Source organism: Urocitellus parryii, chromosome 6 (assembly GCF_045843805.1).
Source record: "Urocitellus parryii isolate mUroPar1 chromosome 6, mUroPar1.hap1, whole genome shotgun sequence".
NCBI lineage: Eukaryota > Metazoa > Chordata > Mammalia > Rodentia > Sciuridae > Urocitellus > Urocitellus parryii.
Genome location: NC_135536.1, coordinates 65,493,968 through 65,514,906, shown reverse-complemented (window position 1 = coordinate 65,514,906; position 20,939 = coordinate 65,493,968). Strand labels below are relative to the sequence as shown.

The following is a 20,939-nucleotide window of genomic DNA, read 5'->3' as shown; positions in this document are numbered from 1 at the left end:
TAGGATTTAGAAAAATTAATGAATTGCAATTGTTAGGCAATTTTTATTGTGCTAGCCTGGGAATACATCATTTTATGTGGATCTCTGTAGTCATATTTTGTTTCAGCAAAATACCTGAGGTTGGATGTTTTATAAAGAAAAGAAGTTTGTAGTTCATAGTTTTGGAGGCTCAAAGCCCAAAATTGGACGGCCCTGTCTGTTTAGCCTCTGATGAGGGCTCCCTTGACTGCATCAAAACACAGAAGAGGAGCAGAAACTGCTATTTATAGAAGAGATCACACAGCAAAACTGAAAGCCATAAAGGCAGTGGTCAAGCTCAGTCTTTTCATAACTAATTTTCTCAAGAAACAACTCCGGGAGACCAGGATTAATCCATCCTGAAACGGTACACCCCAGTGATCTAATTTCCTCACACTGAATACCACATCTTAAATTTTGACTGACTTTAAAATTCTGAATCTTCCTGGGGGAGGGGAGGGGGCAGTCCATAGCAATCTCCAAACTTATCAAATGTCAGCCACTGCTTATATGGATGACTTTTTCAAGTACATAGTGAAGTATTTATCCAGACATCTCCTTTTATATTGTTCTCATTTATTATGCTTGATTTGGAGGCTCTAAGATTTTAGAAATTATAAGCCTTAATAAAGCATTTTATAGCACAGAAATAGTGTTCCTTCTCAGGAAGACTCAAAATCATAATAGATATTACTAACACAACGTTTAGATAGTACTAGCTCAACACAAACTTAACTGATGGCAACTCACTTTCAAACTTAAGAACTTAAGGTTTCTAGACTGGGATAGTAGCTTAGAAATAGAGCACTTGCCTAGCACATATGAGGTACTGGATTCTATTCAATACCACATAAAAATAAATAAATAAAATAAAGGTATTGTGAACATGTGCAACCAAAAAAAAAACTTTATAAAAAAAAGAATTTAAAGTTTTCTTTTCTGTTGCCTGATGGCCTCTCTATTTAAACAGGTTTGGATGAGAAGTATTCTTTTAAAATTTCTGCTGTTGTTAAATACTGCACATGCTGGGATTTGGTAAACCAGAAGATTGTATCAATTTTAGTAGTCTATATAATTTTAAGGGGTGCGGGCTGGGGATGGCTCAAGTGTAGCGTGTTCGCCTAGCATTCGTGAGACACTGGGTTCAATTTTTAGCACCACATAAATGTAAAATAAAGATATTGTGTCCACCTAAAAAAACCCTAAAAAACAATAATATTTGAAAAAAAAATTAAGAGGTGAACTAATAATTTATGTGTTCTAAAAGTTTGTTTATAACATCAATTAGCATATAATACATATTTGCATTTTCACTGCTTTATCAAGTCCTCTATTTTTGCCCAGAAAATTTTTTTACGAGAGCTACAATCTTATTTAGAACTGTCACTCTATGTCTAATGAATATTAAAATATCAATATATTCCTATATAGAGATATAAAATATCTCTATATTCCTTTATTTACTGGAATATTTTATTTTGCAAGCTTTGTTCCTTTGTTGCTTTCAATTATTGTAAATTGTTTCACTTATATAAAACAAGACTAGAAATGGATTAAGTCATGTTTTTGGCCCCCTACATTTAGCCTAAAATGTATCTTTACCATTGTATTACAACATATAGGTGTACTTCATTTTATGGAGCTTCAATTTATTGTGCTGCATGAATTATTTGTTTTACAATTTGAAGATTTGTGGCAACTCTGCCTCAAGCAAGTCTACTAGCAGCATTTTTCTAATAGCATGTGTTCACTTCATATCTGTGTCACATTTTGGGAATTCTTGCAATAATCCAAACTTTTCTATTATTATTATACCTATTGATCAGTCAGCAGCCATCAGTATCAATGCAACACCCTCAACCAGCAAAACGTTCAGATGATCATTAGCATTTTTAGCAAGAAAATATTTTTGAATTATATACTGTTTTAGATGTAAGGCTATTTATACTTAATAGATAATAGGATAGTGTAAATCTACTTTCATATGCACTAACAAACCAAAAACTTTGTGTGATTTTATTAAGATATTTACTTTATTGCAGTTATATGGCACAAAACCTGGACTGTCTCCCAGGTGTGCCTTTATACCTGTCCTTAGAAAATGTAGTTTTCCTTTCTCCTTCACTGGCTTCTTCCAGGTTTACCTTATCCTTATCTTAAAAATGTACTGTTCTAAATTTCCTAATATATACAGCCTATCATTTCATTAATTCTTTTAAAACAATCAGATGGTTAATTTATATTGATATCTATGATAAATGGAGAGTTTTTCTTCGAGCCTGCACATGGGTAAAGTTGAATTGATAACTTCTTGTCCCTTTAAATTATGTTATACAATCATAGAAGTAGGAGGGATATAAGATGATCTCAGGTTTTCATGGACTAATTATTTCTAGAGTACTAGGAAAAGAAAAATGCCCACCTTTCTTACCCTGTAAAAATCTATTGAACTATTAATAAGACTCTGAGACTTCATTTTTGGAATTTAGTTATTAAGCAAAATGTGATTTCTATCAAATACTATTGAAACCAAAGGAATATGATAAGACTGCTACTATAAAAGTTATCTGGGTTTTTTTTGGGGGGGGGGGTCCTTACCTTTAATTCAGTGATCCTGAAAAAAATACAGATGTTTGAGGAATTACAAAGTATGGTTTATAAAAAGCCTGGGTTATGGGCTGAGGTTGTGGCTCAGTGGTAGTGCACTTGCCTGGCATGTGTGAGGCAATTGGGTTCAATTATTAGCACCACATTAAATAAATAAATAAATAAATATCTGTCAACAACTAAATATATATATATATAAAGAAATCCTGGGTTATAATTATCTTTTAGTGAATTTACTACTCTGCCTTCCTTCTTTTTTGGCTAATTTCACTCAGTTTGCTATTTAATCTTTAATTACAGGCCACAAAAGAAGTAATAGAACGGGAAGCGCCAGGGATGGCCCTGGCAATGCTGATGGGATCACTTAATGTTACACCTCTGGGCATGCTCTCTAGGTAAGAAAGTAACCAATGTTACAAAGAAAGTTAATTCCAGACCACTATGCAGTATAACCCAACTGATAAGTGTAAGAAACTTTAGTCACAACACTTAAGTTCACACCTTTTTTCCTGGTTTAAGTTTTAGTATGTTGTCTAGCTAGATCTGGGCCATTTTCAATTTCTGGGTTTTGGTTTTGTTTGGGTTTTTTAAATTTTTTTTAATTTTTATTTCTTTTCTTTTTTTGCATATTATGTTAAAACCTTTAGAGAATATTGATTACAATCATGAAAGAAAAATTCAATTCATGTTTATAATCTCTTGGCAATTGGTACATTTAAATTATTATATTAATAATATATACTTTCATTAAATTATATAGTTTAAATTTTACCTTCATTGACATCCATCTTCAATCTGATGACTGAGTTGTTACTATTTTAGCAACTCTTAGATTAAAATCTCCTAAGTGAGTATAATATACATCATTTAAGATGGAACTATCAGCTTAGTCAGAATCTGTTGATTTAATGACCATTGATTAATAAACACTTGATCTCAGAGCAACCATAAAATGCACAGCAACTTTATGATTTCAGAATTTCGTAATCATTTATAGCCATTTACATCCTGTATGCAGTATGGATGTAAAGGTAAATGTACCCATTTAATTGTATGGGATGTGATTCATGATGCTCTTTTGGTTACTTAATTTATATTCCATCAATGTCAGCTGCTACAGGAGAATGTAAACAGTGCATTAATTGCTATATTCTCTTCACTTCACATGTACTATATAACATTAAATTTAGTAAGAATAACTCAAGAGTTAATATAGCATTGTAGAGATTTTATATGTAAAAGTCCATGCCAGAGTTTAAGGAATTCAGGTTGATTCTTTCATATCTTTTTTTAAAAACCCTTACTGATATTACCTATACCTTTGTAGTCCAGGGTTATATTTGATCTCTTTTTTCCTATGTAATTAAGTAGAGGTTTTGGAACATAAAAAGAACTTTTACTGGTATACAAGATATAATCAAGAAATAATTAATCTTCATATCTTATTAATTTTTTGTAATAACATTTTAATTCAGGAGGCATAATAATATACTTATTTGCCAGGTGCCATAATAAACATGAGGGATTATAAGGATAGAAAGAAAAATAAGACATGATCCTTACCTTAAGGTAAACAGTTTAACTGAGGATCCAACAGTTTAACTGAAGAAATTTTTATTCACAACTGTTAAGATAAACCTGTAACATAAGGATAGCTTTCTTGATATAGTATAGAAATAACCACTTTTTTTTTCTTATTGAAAGGCTTTTCTGGGTTAGTCTCTCCCCTTTCTATAGCCCCATAATTACTGAGCACTGCCCTGCTGAATGTGAAAAGTTAATTGGCAGGAGCTACTTCTAAGTATTTTGGAATAAATCAATCATCTTTTTCCTGAAGGTTTTGAAAATGTGTATATATATATATATATATATATATATATATATATATATATAATATGTATTTTTACATATACATATTTAATAACAAGTATTTTTATAATATATATGTATACACACATACACACTTTCTCTTCTTCTGGCTTTTCTTTCTGTTCATTGCTGATTTATCTGAGAGGGTTAGTAGTCTACATTGGCTATGAAAAAAAGTAACTGTGAAATATTTCCCTGAACTTTTTGTACTTTTTTGTACTTTTGCACACATGAACCTTCAGGAGTTAGTTTGGGACTTGAGGAGTGGCATACTTATTTTTTAAAGGTATTTCATATATTTCTTTGAGTGTGTTCTCTATATTCACAACTCACAGATGTTTCCAGGACTTGAGTTACTTCATACACAGAATTAAGGTATCCAGATTCTGTAATTCACTCCTCTCCAAGAATTTTACCTCACACACAAAATTCTAGGGACCCTCCTTCCCAGTTACTCTGAATAAAACACATTTCTTGCAGAGCCTTAATATACTTTGCTTTCATGTTCTTCTGTACAATTGGAACATCTTTGGGACAAAAGGACAAAAGATTTCAAAAAAGAAAAAACTAAGATTTTCACCCCAGCTCTGTAGAGAGTAGGGACCCATTTTCAGTTCACACTAGCCAGAGAGATCAGTATTTTCTCTGGGATTTAAGGACTCACACCATCATCATCATAGTATTGCAACTCCAAACTCAGACTAGCCTCATTAAGGATTGTTATTCAGGTTTTGACTTCAGTCTCAAATCTTCCTATTATTCACATACAGAGTTGTTAGGTAGTGACTCTGCATGAACAATCAGTAAGAAATGCTGTTTTTAACTTCTTGGCCAACACCACAAGATCCAAGAGTAACAACTTTATCCTTAAGGTCAGATACTTGAGTTCATATCCTAGTATTACCTAACATTTAGTGCCACCTTTGGCAAGTTATTTAGCTAAATCTAGCACTTTCTGAACCAGTAGCTAATTACACTGCTTGCAAAATAGCCGCATATAATCCCATGAGTCTGTCATTTATGCTTATTCATTTTAAAAAATCAAGTATTTTTTTTCTTTTCAAACTAATAATACTAGAGCAACCACTGTGGCTGTAAATTAAGCTTGATTTATCCTGGGTTTTATTCTCAGTTTTGTCACTAACTTAATTTCTGATCTCTACTTAATTTTTCAGGGTCATAACATAACTTATAGATATGAAATAATATCTTACTTACATAGGTTGATTCACTGAAACATATCTAAATTATAAAAAGAAAAACTGAGTGCTAGTGTTTTATTTTATAGAAACATTAAGCATTATAATCCTAACCCCATCTTTCAATTGTGTTTTAAATATTTGGTTCATTTAGGTGAGGTACTTAATTGGTTTTTTAAAAATATGAAATAGAATAGGACCAATCTATTTTTGCTATGATTTATCCTATTACCTGCCATAATTTCCAATTTAGTCTTTATGCTTTATCTTGTTAGAATAAAATATAAAAATTCTTAACAAATACATTTTCTGTTTGGGAAGAGGAGGGAATTTTTCCCTTTTATGTTAAAAATAGATTTATGCTAATATTGGTTTAAAATAATTTTTCCTAAGGCCAAAAGATTACTAAACTTAAATTTTGATATTTGAATTGACTTATCTTACTATTTATTGTTAAAACAACATGTGTCACTTAAAATAATTTACATTAGCAGTACTCTTATTGTGAAGAAGTACTTATTGTGAAGGTACTAAAAGAAATACAGGATTTGAACAACACAATAAACCAAGTAGTTCTAATGCATGTAAAATGAAGATGGTTGAGTCGTGAGCATCAGCAATATGTCCAACTGTACAACAGTTGAACTGGCAAAATATTTCTGAAGTAACTATTTTGGAATTTAGGAATGTATTCAAAAGCTTGCAGATTTCAGGGGAAGTCTTGATGGCAAATTTTATTTAATTTTGATCACTTTCACCCTAATTTAGGACTTGCTATCTCCCAACCCCCTAGAACCACAGCAGGCTAGTGTCCCTAGGACAGCTTATAGAAGCCTTTAGATCATAACAGCCTAAATGTCTTTAATCAAAAAAGTTTACAAGAGACAAATAAGTATATATATTATTGAAAGTTTCAAGACAGCATACTAATATGATACTTATAAACCTATGATACTTTTAAACATATATGTATTTAATAACAGACAATTCAAATAGATGAAGCAAAGACTGACAAAATTAAAGGAATGCTATGCAATAATAATTAAAGAATTTAATACTTAAGATTCAATAATGGAGAGATAACTAGACAATAAACTAAAGAAATACAGGATTTGAACATCACAATAAACCAAGTAGATCTAATGCATGTATATAAAATACCTAAGCAGCAGAATATTCACCTTCTCAGGTGCACATGGGATATTCTTTAAGTTAGATCAAGTGTTAGGCAAAAACTACACTCTTAACCAATGGGTTTAGGAGGAAATCATAAGAGAAGTTAAAAAATACCTAAAGGTGAATTAAAACAAAAGCATCCCATACTGAAATTTATTGTATACAGAAAAGCAGTGCTGTTGTAACTGTGAATACTTACATTAAAAATTAAAGATCTCAAAAAAACTTTACAACTTAGGGTACTAAAAGAAAAAATTAATTGCAAAGGTAGCAGGAATAAGAAAATAACAAAGATTAAAGCAGAAATAAATGAAACAGAAAGTAGAAAAACAATACAGAAAATCATCTAAACCAAAAGCTATTTCTTCACAAGTTCAACCAAACTGACTTTAGCTACATTGATGAAAGAGAAAGAGAGAGATGACTCAAAATGATTAAATTGGGAATGAAATGGAGTTATTAGTACTGATTCCACAGAAATAAAAAAGACTATTAAAAAAATAAACAACTGTATGCCTGTCAGAGACCAGGTCCAACAGGGGGTCTCAGGAGACAATGGATGGTGAGGAGTCAGCATAAAGGGGGGGGGGGGTAGAGAAACAACACAGACACCAAAGTGAAGGTGTTGATCCCTTGTGATTACTTGTGAAGTTGATCATATATACTTTTCATTTTGGCAGGCTCACAGTACTTTGTGGTTACAAAACAGGAATCATTATTCAAAGAAACAAAATATTATGTAGCTACAATTAGAATAGAAGAATGTATCTTGGCTTATGCATAAGCAAGCATTTGTACTTTCAGTCCGCGTTTTTCTTTGAGCTGTTTCTGCTTAGTTAACTTTTAATAATAGTTACAAATGTCCCAAACTATTGGCCTATACCTTGACTATTCTTTCTTGACTTACTGACTGGAACCTGTGTCATGGTTATGGCAAGTGGTTGACTTGTTATTAATTTTAATCAAGACACTTCTCAGAGGAGGACATGCAATCAATCAATAAGTACATGAAAAAATGCTCACCATCTCTAGCAGTCAGAGAAATGCAAATCAAAACTACCCTAAGATACCATCTCACTCCAGTAAGATTGGCAGCCATTAGGAAGTCAAACAACAATAAGTGCTGGAGAGGATGCGGGGAAAAGGGCACTCTTGTTCATTGCTGGTGGGACTGCAAATTGGTGCAGCCAATTTGGAAAGCAGTATGGAGATTTCTTGGAAAGCTGGGAATGGAACCACCATTTGACCCAGCTATTCCCCTTCTCGGTCTATTCCCTAAAGACCTAATAAGAGCATGCTACAGGGACACTGCTACATCGATGTTCATAGCAGCACAATTCATGATAGCAAGATTGTGGAATCAGCCTAGATGCCCTTCAATAGATGAATGGATAAAAAAAATGTGGCATTTATACACAATGGAGTATTACTCTGCATTAAAAATGACAAAATCATAGAATTTGGAGGGAAATGGATGGCATTAGAGCAGATTATGCTAAGTGAAGCTAGTCAATCTTTAAAAAACAAATACCAAATGACCCCTTTGATATAAGGGGAGTAAACAAGGACAGGGTAGGGATGAAGAGCTTGAGAAGAAGATGTACATTAAACAGGGATGAGAGGTGGGAGGGAAAGGGAGTGAGAAGGGAAATCGCATGGAAATGGAAGGCGATCCTCAGGGTTATACATAAGGACATATAAGAGGAAAGGAGGGGTAAGACAAGATAATACAAATGGAAGAAATGATTTACAGTAGAAGGGGTAGAGAGAGAAAAGGGGAGGGGAGGGGAGGGGAGGGGAGGGGGGATAGTAGAGAATAGGACAGACAGCAGAATACATCAGACACTAGAAAGGCAATTTGTCAATCAATGGAAGGGTAACTGATGTGATTCAGCAATCTGTATATGGGGTATAATTGGGAGTTCATAACCCACTTGAATCAAATTGAGAAATATGATGTATTAAGAACTATGTAATGTTTTGAATGACCAACAATTAAAAAAAAGCAAAAAAAAAAAATTTTAATCAAACAGGAGTAAGAGCACAAACCATTGTGCACAGGAACAAGAACAAGTTGCCCAGTACTAAGCACTAATCTCTCTTCTTAACATTAATTTTTCTTCTCTAGATTTTAATTTGATTTCTCAAAAACTTCCTTGACAGGAATATAGGGAGTTTTTCATTAGACATTAACTATTTACACTCCACAGCTGAATCATTGCATTTAGAGCAAACAGATCTATGCTTTAGAAGTAGTTGCATTAATTGGGAAAGTCATGTTTTTTCCTTCATACTTAATGGTCATATGAGAAATCACAACTATACTTATTAAAGGAATACAAAAACAAATCAGCCCATTCCCAGAAACATACTGCGCTCCTCCAGAGGATGGATGCCTTGCGCCATCCACCTCAGTAGGGCCTTGCCATTGCCTGAGTCAGGGGAGGGGCGCAGCATATGCCAACAAATTGAATAACCCAAACGAAATCCACAAATTTCTAGAAACATAAATCATACCAAGATTTATCTTTTATCAAAAAGATATAGAAAGTGTAAATAAATTTATTCCTAGTATGGAGATTAAATAAGTAATCAAAAGCCTCCTTACATGTAAAATATGGTGATAGACGCACACACACACACCCCATATGGCTTCACTAGGAAATTCTTTTTTTTTCCCCCTCAATATTGAGAATTGAACCCAGGGTAGCTCTATTTCTGAGCTTCATCCCCAGCTCTTTTTTTTTTATTTTGAGACAAGGTCTCACCAAGTTGCCCAGGCTATCTTGAACTTGCCATCCTCCTGTCTCAGTCTCACAGGCCGGTCGGATTGCAGATGTACACCACTACACATGGCTTCAATAGTAAATATTACAAAGCTTTTAAAGAAGAATTAATACCAGTTCCTCCCAAATTCTTCGAACAATAAAAAAATTTAAGAGGAGGTAACACTTCCTAATTTATTCTATGAAGCCATATCACTGATCTGATAGAAACCAAAGGCAGAAAGAGAAACCAAAAGAAAACTACAGACCAATATCCCTTATAAATATTGATGCCAGAGGCTTAATAAAATAACAGCATAACAAATTCAGCAGCATATTAAAAATCATTATACACCATGACCAGATGTAACTTATCCCCGGAATGCAAGGATAGTTCCATGAAGTATATCAAAATAAATCAATATAATATAGCACAATAGCTGGATGAAGGGGAAAATACTGACCTGATTATTTCAATTGATGTAGAAAATCTGAATTTGACAGAATTCGATACACTTTCATAATTAAAAACACTCCACAAACTAGGAATACAGGAAACTTACCTTATCATGAACAAGGCCTTATATGAAAAAGCTGAAACAGACATCGTACTCACTGATGAAGTTCTAAAAGGTTGTCTCTAAAATCAGTAACAAGTAAGGAGGCCTGTGTTTTCTGTTTCCATTCAACATAGTGTTGGAACTTCTAACCAGAGCAATTAGGCAAGAAAGAGAAACTTAAAATAGACAAATTAGAAAGAGATACCAAAAGTGCCTTTGTAGCAATGATTTGTGTAAAAAACCCTAAAGATTCCACTATATCCATTAGAACTAATAACTGAATTCAACAAAGTTCCAGGATACAAAATCAACATATAAAACCAGTTGTGATTTTTTATACCAACATCTAATGACAAACAAAAGTAAGAAAATAATTGCAAAATACAGCATCCATTCATGTTAAACACTAGAAAAACTATGGATACATGTAAGACTTGTAAAAGCTATATAGGTTAAACCTAAGGCCAACATCATTCTAAATGGAAAAAAATATATAAGCATTTCCTCCAAAACCTGGAACAAAACAAGGATGCCCTCTTTCACCACTTCTATTCAGCAGGGTCCTTGAAACTCTAACTAGACAGTTAGGAAAAAGAAATAAATTAAAGAGACATGAATATTAAAAGAAGAGCTCAAACTATCCCTGTTTGCCAATGACATGATCCTATATTTAGAAGACAAAAAAAAAAAAATCCACCAGAAAACTTCTAGAACTCATAAATGAATTCTGAAATATAGCAGTGTATAAAATTAACAACCATAAATCAGTTGCATTACTATACACCAATGATAAATGTACTCAAAGAGGAATTAGGAAAACTACCCCATACATGATAGCCTCAAAAAAAAAAAAACAATATTTGGGAATCAATCTAACAAAAGACCTCTACAGGGGCTGGGGTTGTGGCTCAGTGGTGGAGAGCTCGCCTAGTGTATGTGAGGCCCTGGGTTCCATCCTCAGCACTACATAAAAAATAAATAAATAAAATAAAGGTAGTTTTAAAAAATTTAAAAAGATCTCTACAATGAAAACTGCAGAACACTAAATAAAGAAGTTGAAGAAGATCTTAGAAGATGGAATGTTCTCCCATGTTCCTGCATAGGCGAATTAATATTGTCAATGGCAATATGGGCTGGGGTTGTGGCTCAGTGGTAGAGTGCTTGCCTAGCATGTGTGATGCCCTGGGTTCAATCCTCAGCACCACATAAAAATAAATATATAAAACAAAGGTATTATATCCAACTACAACTAAAAAAATAAATATTTTTTAAAAAATGGCAATACTACCAAAAGCACTATGCAGATTTAATGTAATTCCTATTAAAATTCTAATGATATTCTTTATAGAAATAGAAAAGCAGTCATGAAATTCATTTGGAAAAATAAGAGACCCAGAATAGCTAAAGCAATCCTTAGTGAGAAAAGTAAAACAGGAGGCATTACAATACAGACCTTAAATTATATTACAGAGCTATAGTAACAAAAACAGCTTGGTATATTCACCAAACCAAATGAAGACCAATGGAATAAAATAGAAGATACAGAGAAAAACCCATATAAAACACAGTTATCTCATTCTAGACAAGGGCGCCGAAACATACATTGGAGAAAAGAGCCTCTTCAACAAATGGTGTTGGGAAAACTGGAAATCCATACATAACAAAATGAAATTTATTCTCTACCCTGCACAAAATTCAACTCAAAGTGGATCAAAGACTTAGGCATTAGACTAGAGAGACCCTGCACCCACTAGGAGAAAGTATAGGCCCAACTCTCCATCATGTCAGCTTGGGAACCAACTTCTTCAACAAGACACCTAAAGTGCAAGAAATAAAATCTATAATCAATAAATGCGATGGTATCAAACTAAAAAGTTTCTTCACAGCAAAGGAAACAATCAAGAGCATGAAGAGTGAGCATACAGAATGGGAGAAAATCTTTGCCACCTCAGAAAGAGCATTAATCTCCAAGATATATAAAGAACTTAAAGAACTTAACATTAAATATATATATATATATGTATATATATATATATGGATAATCCAGTAAATACATGGGCAAAAGATCAAAACAGACATTTCTCAAGAGAAAAAATACAAATGGTCAACAAATGTATGAAAAAATGTTCAGCCCCTCTAGCAATTAGAGAAATGCAAATTAAAACCACACTAAGATTCCATCTCACTCTTGTCAGAATGGTAATTATCAAGAATACAAATAACAACAAATGTTGGTGAGGATGTGCAGGAGAAAAGGTACTCTTACACATTGCTGGTAGGACTACAAATTGGCCCAACCACTACAAATTGGAAAGCAGTATGGAGATTCCTCAGAAAACTTGGAATGGAACTACCATTTGTCCCAATTATCCCACTTTCGGTATTTAAGCATATACCCAAAGGTCTTAAAACCAGCATACTACACTGTCACAGCTGTCGGAACCACTCTCCAACAAAGATTTGGGGAATGCACGAGACCAGCTGGTGCTTCCCTTATCTGAGCAAGAGGGAGAGTGTGGTGACCTGGCCCGCCACCCAGCCTGGCCAAGAATCACACCGAGTCGGGAGTTGAGTCAACCATGGAGGTACAGCAATCTCAACTTTATTGTATCAGGGACAAGGTTATATATTGATAGAAGGAGGGGGTAAGAAGAGACAGTATCGAGAACCAATAGGGGGCAGTTACATCACTATCACTAAGGGCCTAGGCAGATTTCAGGTTAAACCATTGGGGGGGGGGGAGCTAAGGTCAAAAGCCCACAAACGCCAATCCAGCCAGGTCACTTATACAGAATTGCTCTGGAAGAACCCATGAGGCCGCCTCAGCCAACACCCAATAATGGCTGCGGTCCCAAAGGAGGTAAAAGGTTCCAATACACAGCCACATGAATATTTACAGTAGCTCAATTCACAATAGCTAAGCTATGGAACCAATCTAGGTGTCCTTCAATAAATGAATGGATAAAGACAATGTGTTATATATACATATTACTCAGCCATAAAAAAAGAATGGCTTTATGACTTTTGCTGGTAGATGGATGGATCTGGGGACTATTATGCTAAGTGAAATAAGCCAATTCCCCAAAATGAAAATTTGAATAATCTCTCTGATGTCTGAATGCTGACACCCAACAAAGAGGGGGCTGGGAGCAAGGGTTAGAAATTCATTGTATTAGACACAGGGAATGAAAGAAGACAGCGGGGTGGGGGGGATAGGAATAGGAAAGACAGTAGCATAAGTAGGACACTACTTTTCTATGTTCATAATGAATACATCACTAGTGAAACTCCACATTATGTATACCCACATGAATGGGATCCTTATTAGAATAAATTATCCTCCATGTATATCTAATATGTCAAAGTTCAATCTACTGTCATGTATATCCTTTTTTTTTCTTTTTTTAAATATTTATTTTTTAGTCATAGGTGGACACAATGTATTTTACTTTTATGTGGTACTGAGGATCGAACCCAGTGCCTCATGCATGCCAGGCACGTGCTCTACCCCTGAGCCAAAACCTCAATCCCTGTCATGTATATCTTTAAAAGTCAATTTCATTTACCATATCATCAGAAAGAATTAAGGACTTAGGAGTTAACTTAAAGAAATTAAACACATATACACTGAAAGCTACAAAACTTGCTGGAAGAAATTAAAGAAGGCCTTAATAAATGGAAGGACATCCATGTATATGGATGACATAATATTGTTAACATGCCATGCTACCCATGCACTCTTTGTTAAAACCCAAATGACAGTTTTTGCAGAAATTGAAAAATTCATTTAAAAATGTATATGGAATCTCAAGGAATCCAAAATAGTCAAAGCAATCTGAAAAAAAAAACAACAACAACAAAGTTAGTGAACTCATACTTCCTGATTTCAGACTTACTGCAGAGCTTCAGTAATCAAAACAGTGTGATACTGGCATAAAGTCAGATGCACAGAATACAATTGGCAGTTCATAATTAAACTTTTATATGCAGGGTCAAATTATTTTTTATAAGGTATTAAGACATTTGAATAGCAAAAGGACAGTCTTTTCAACAAATAGTTTTGGGAAGATTGAATACTACATGTAAGGGAATGAAAAATTGAACCCTTAATCATTTTGTACAAAAATTAATTCAAAGTGTATCAAAGATCTATAGATAAAAGTGAAAACTATAAAACTCTTAGAAGAAAACACAAGAGGAAACCTTCATGACATCAGATTTGGCAGTCATGTGATTACTGAATACAACTACAAAAGCATAGGCAATAAAAGAAAAAACTAGAATAATTGGACTTCATGAGAGTTAAAAAATCACTGTACATCAAAGGAAAGTGTCAACAACGTAAAAAGACAACCCACAGAATCAAGAAAATATTTCTAATTACATATTTAGCAATGAATGAATATTTAAAATATATGTGTCTATACAACCCTTCAATTCAACAACAAAATGCACAGGTTAAAATTGGACAGATGCAAGATACAAAACAGCAATAGTTTTTCCAAGAATGAATCTGCTAAGAAACAACCTCATTTGCAATAATCCCCCTCAAAAAAAACTAAGAATAAAACAAATCAAGGTTTTATTGATTTGAAGGAGACAGAAGGACATCTGCAATGAAAACAGTACATTGTGGAAAGAAATCAAACAATGCAAGATGAAAAGACCTCCCATATTCATGGATAAGCGGAATTAATATTGTTAAAATGGCCATATTACTAAAAGCAACAGAGAGTCAAAGCAATTCCCATCAAAATACCAATGACATTCTTCACAAAACTAGAAAAAACAATCCCAAAATTCATTTGGAAGAATAAAAGACCTAGAATAGTCAAAGCAATTATAAGCCAAAAAAGCAATGTTAGAGGCATCATAATACCAAATTTCAAATTATACTACAGAGCTAAAGTAACAAAACAGCATGGTACTGGCATGAAAATACACACATGGGCCAACTGAAATGAATAAAAGACGCATAGACAAACCCACACAGAGACAGTCATCTGTTTTTTGACAAAGGTACCAAAAACCTACATTACACAAAAGATAGCTTTTTTAGCAAAGGTGGTTGGAAAACTGGATATCCCTTAGAATAACAAGAATAGATCCCTATCTCTCACTCTGCACAAAAGTCAACTCAAAATGGATCAAAGACCTAAGAATTAGAACAGAAACTTTGCAACTCTTATAAGAAAATGTAAGGTCAAAACTCCAACATTATAGACACAGACAACAAGATCCTCAATAGGACTCCTAAATCTCAGGAAACAATGCCAAGAAATAATAAATGGATAGCATTAAACAAAAAGGTTTGCACAGCAAAGGAAGCAAGAACATGAGGAAAGAACCTACAAAATGGGAGAAAATCATTGCTATCTACTCTTCTTAGAGGATTAATATTCAGAAGCTAGAAGAACTCAAAAAACACTAATCAATAAATGGGTAAATGAACTACATTGTATTATGTCCAACAAATACATGGAAATAATATTCAACATCTCTAGCAATTAGGAAAATACAAATCAAAGCTACACTGAAATTTCATCTCATTCCAGTTAGAAAAGCACCCATCAAGAATACAAACAATAATAAATGCTGGAGAGGATGTGGTAGGGGAATAATACTTTTACCTTGTTGTTGGAATTGTAAATTAGTATGACCACTATGCAAAAAGTTAAGGGTCATATGTTTTCTCACACGTGGAAGCTAGTGGGGGAAATGAGAAGAAAGTGGGGCGATCTCTTGAAAATTGAAGGGAGAGAGTAGAAGAAAGAGACTGGAGAATGGAGGAGAGGGAAAATAGAAATATTGTGGAACAATATTATCAAATTGTCTTATCATGTCATATATTAATATGTAACAACAAATCCCACTATTATGTGTAATTATAATGCACCAATGAAAAACTGGGAGGATGAGGAGAGGACTTGAACATATATTTTCTGTAACCGTGAAATGGACAGATAAGCATCTAAAAAGATCTTCAACGTCCCCAGTCATTAGGTAATGGAAATAAAAATACAATGGCATACCACTTTATATCCATTAGCATGGTGATATTTTAAAAAAGAAAACAAGTGTTAAAGAAGATGTGGAGAAATTGTGAATCTTATTTATCACTCATGATAGTGTAAAATGGTATAAAAATATGGCATTTCCAAAAACCAAACAATGAAAAGCATTGAATTACCACATGAGCTAGCAATTCCACCTTTTGAAGAATATCCAAGAAAGTTGGAAACAAGTACTCTAATAGATATTTGTACATCAATGTCCATAGCAACATTATTCAAATAAACTAAAAAGTAGTACACAAATGTCCATCAACTGTTTAATGGGTTAAAAGTGTGTGTGTGTGTGTGTGTGTGTGTGTTTATAAGAGGGGTTGAACTCAGTGGCATTGGACCACTTAGCCCCATCCCCAGCCCTATTTGTATTTTATGTAGAGACAGGGTCTCACTGAGTTGCTTAGCACCCCACTTTTGCTGAGGCTGGCTTTGAACTCTCAGTTTTCCTGCCTCAGCCTCCTAAGCCACTGGGATTAAAGGCGTTTGCCACCACACCTGAACCCCAGGGCCTCGCAAGCGGTCTACCGCTGAGCCACAACCCCAACCCTGTCTTTCATTTTTTTTAATCTGTATTTTTCAGTTTTAAGCACACACTTTCTATATATTTTTTCTTAGAGTTACACATATGTATTTTATTTTGCTTTGAATCATTATTAAGTGTCATTTTTAATTTCAGTGTCCATCACATAGTCATTGCTACTATATATTTCATTGGATATTCATAGTTTAGCTTTCTTACCTGATAGTACTAGTTTTAGGAGGGTTTATTCTTAGGGTTTGTGTGTTTGTTGGTTTTTGTTTGCTTGTTTGGTTTTTGTTTTCTTTGTGCTTGCTTGGTTGTTTTTATTCTTTGGAAATTTCTATATCTGAAAATGGGCTAGTTTTAGTTCTTCCTTGCTGCAACCTGTGCAGCATCAACAAAAGATCTCGAGTAGGGGCAACTGGAGATGGAGAAAAACACACAAAGAAAACAGAGACATTTTTAAGTAAAGCTGTGGCCAGGTGAGACACTGCACTCTGATGGAGGAACAGTGACCCAGAACTAGCTCCACAAGATTATTATGTAGGGTCACATAATCAGGAAGTTAACTATAGGGCATTATAAATTGTTCAAGGCTTATGAGTTATCTAGAGGCTTCTTTGTGCACTAAAAAGTTACAGAGATAGAAACAATTTTGTGGCTATCCTCTGTTACAGTGCTAGGAAGCACCCAGGAAGCCAATTGTGGTGGAATGCCTGATAACTGATAGTTAACATCAGAGCCAAGTGTCAAGGTTGTTAACATCCTTATCTTTTTGACAAGGATTGTTTCCCAGGCTTGGCTTTTGCTGACACTGCAGGATCAGCCAATGACCCTGGTCTCATCTGCTTTCCATATTTCCTTTCTTATTTGTATGCCTTTTATTCTCTTCCTTGTGCTGGCTGTAACTTTTGGAACTATGCTGCATAGCCATGATGAGAATGAACATCTGTGCCTATTTCCTGATCTTAGGGGGAAAATTTGGAGTCCTTTACATTAAGTACAATGTTATCTGTACATTCTTTTAATTTTTTAAAAAAAATATTTTTTTAAATATTTTTTAGTTGTCATTGAACCTTTGTTTTTTATATGAGGGGGGAATCAAACCTAGTGCCTCACACATGCTAGGCAAGTGCTCTACCTCGGAGCCACACCCCAGCCCCTACTTTTTAAATTTATATTGATTCTTTTTAGTTTTAGTTAACACAGGGATACATTTTCACATAATCACAAAAGCATGGACTATAATTGCGCTAATTCAGCTCACAGCACTTCTCCTTCCCCCTCTCTTCTCCCTCTATTCTACTGATCTTTCTATAATTTGTAGTTGTTGTTTGTTTTATTTTAATTAGTGTCTTGTGGATATGCTTGATATTGAGATTCACTGTACTATATTCATGTATGTACATGCAAAATATCAGTCAGATTCATTCAACTGGTCTCCCTCTTTTCTGTACCACCTTCTTCTCCCTCAATCCCTTTTATCTACTCGACTGATCTCCACTCTTTTTTTTCTTTCATTTTGTACTCTCTATTTTCTTTTCCTGTTTTTTTTAATTAGTTTCCACATATCACAGATAATATTTGACCTTTGAATTTTGGGGACTGGCTTATTTTACTTAGCATGCTAGTCTTTAGTTTCTTCCATTTACTGGCAAATGCTATAATTTCATTCTTTATGGATGAATAATGCTCCCTTATGTACATATACTGCATTTTCTTGTTCCATTCATCTGTAGAAGGGCACCTAGTTTGGTTCCATAGCTTGGCTATTGTGAATTGTACTGCTATAAACATTCAAGTGGTTGCATCCCTATAGTATGCTGACTTAAAACTCTTTGAATATATACCAAGGAGTGGGATAGCTGGGTCATATGGTAGTTCCATTCCTAGTGTTTGGGGGAAATCTTCATATTGCCTCGCTTTCTGGAGTGATTATATTAAATTGCAGCACCACCAACAATGTGTAAGTGTGTCTTTTTCCTCATATCCTCCCCAACATTCATTATTATTTGTTTTCTTCATAATTGCCATTCTGCCTGCAGGGAGATGAAATATCAGTGCATATTTGATTTGCATTTCCCTGATTACTAGAGATGATGAACATTTTTTCATCTATTTGTTGACCATTTGTATCTCTTCTTTTCAGAAGTGTCTGTTTAGTTCTTTTGCCCATTTAGTATTGGGTTATTTGTTTTTTGTTTGTTTGTTTTTTGTTTTTTTATTTCTTCATTTGTTTGTTTTGTTTGGTTTGGTTTTTTGGTTTGGTTTGGGTTTTGGTACTAAGAGTTCTTTGTATGTTCTGGATGTTGATGCCCTACGTGTGGAGCCGGTGGTGAAGACTTTGGCCCATACTGTAGTCTCTCTCTTCATACTCCTAATTGTTTCCTTTGCTGTGTAGAAGCTTTTAAATTTGATACCATCCATTTGTTAATTTTAAATTTTACTTCTTGTACTTTAGGAATGTTATTAAGGAAGTCAGAGGAGTGTTATTAAGGAAGTCAGTTCGTATGCTGACGTGGTACAATGTTCAGTCTACATTTCTTCTAGTACTTGCTGAGTTTCTGGTCCAATTTCTCATTGAGTTGCTTTTGTGCAGGTTGAGACAGGTGTCAAATTTCATTCTTCTACATATGGATTTTCATTGTTCTCAGCAACATTTGTTTAAAAGGTTATCTTTCCCAACATATGTTTTTGGCACCTTTGTCTAGTATCAGAAAATTTTATTTATGTGGGTTTGTCTCTGTATCTTCTATTCTATTCCATTGGGTTTCATGCCTATTTCGGTGCCAATAGCATGCTGGTTTTGTTAATATAGCTCTGTAGTATAATTTGAGGTCTGGTATTATGATGCTTCCAGCATAACTTTTTTATTATTTTAGTTGTTCAAAACATTACATAGCTCTTGACATATCATATTTCATACATTTGATTCAAGTGGGTTATGAACTCCCATTTTTCCCCCGTATACAGATCGCAGAATCACATCGGTTACACATCCACGTTTTTACATACTCCAGGATTGCTTTGGCTATTCTAGGTCTCTTATTTTTCCAAATGAATTTCAGAACTGCTTTTTATAGTTCTGTGAAGAATGTCATTGGTATTTTGATGGGGATGGCATTGAATCTGTATTACACTTTTGGGGGTATCACAGTTCAGTTAATATTAATTCTGCCTGTCCAAGAACATGGGAGGTCTTTGCATCTTCTAAGATCTTCAATTTCTTTCTTCAGTGTTCTATATTTTTCATTGTAGAGGTCCTTTGACTCTTGTTAGATTGATGCCCAAATATATTCTTTTCTTTTTCTATCTTTTATCTTTTTTTCATGAGGTTATTGTGAATGAAATCATTTTTGTAAATTTCTTTTTCAACAGATTCATTACTGGAGTATAGGAACATGATTGATTGATGAGTGCAATCATGTTTCCTGCTAGTTTGCTTAATTATTTTATGAGCTCTTGAAGTCTATTAAATACAGGATCATTTTATCAGCCAAAGATAATTTGAGCTCTTCTTTCCTATGCATATCCCTTCAATTTATTTCTCTTGCATGATTGCTCTGGCTAGACTTTCAACATGTATGCTGAATAAAAGTTTTGGTGAAAGTAGGCATCCTGGTCTTATTCCTATTTTTAGAGGAGATGCTTTCAGTTTTTCTTTATTTGATATCATATTGACCTTGGACTTGTCATATATATCTATATAATATTGATATAAGTTTTTTCTATCTCTAGTTTTTCTTGCGTGTTAAACGTGAATGAGTGTTGTACTTTGTCAAATATTTTTTCTGCATTTCTTAAGATAATTATGTGATTCTTGTCATTTGCTCTATTTATGTAGTGAATTACATTTATTAATTTTTATATGTTGAACCAGTCTTGCATCCCTGGAATGAAACCTACTTTCTCATTCTTCATTTTTGTTGAGCTTTTTTTCAAACTGAGGAAGTATACCCTACACACTATTCCTTATTTTCTGAAACTTTTTAAGGGATTTTTACATTTGCAGACATTAGAAATATTGGTGTGTAGTTTTATTTTTGTGCTCTATGTGATTTTCGTGTCAAATTAGTGACTTATAAACTATACAGACTGTATAAAATAAACTAGTAAATGTTTTCTCATATTTTGTTTCAATTTTTACTTTAAATATT

At 33.9% G+C, this 20,939-nt stretch overlaps 1 protein-coding gene across 5 annotated transcripts in view; it reads left to right on the top strand.

The window, feature by feature from the left end:
* Positions 1 to 20,939, top strand: part of Gphn (gephyrin) — a 602,355-nt gene that overhangs the window by 291,568 nt on the left and 289,848 nt on the right. For all 5 annotated transcript variants that reach the window (XM_077799519.1, XM_026385121.2, XM_026385119.2 and 2 more), the window contains exon 5: positions 2,926 to 3,020. In XM_077799519.1, the coding sequence (XP_077655645.1) occupies positions 2,926 to 3,020 (95 nt within the window). The remainder of the gene's footprint in view (positions 1 to 2,925; positions 3,021 to 20,939) is intronic.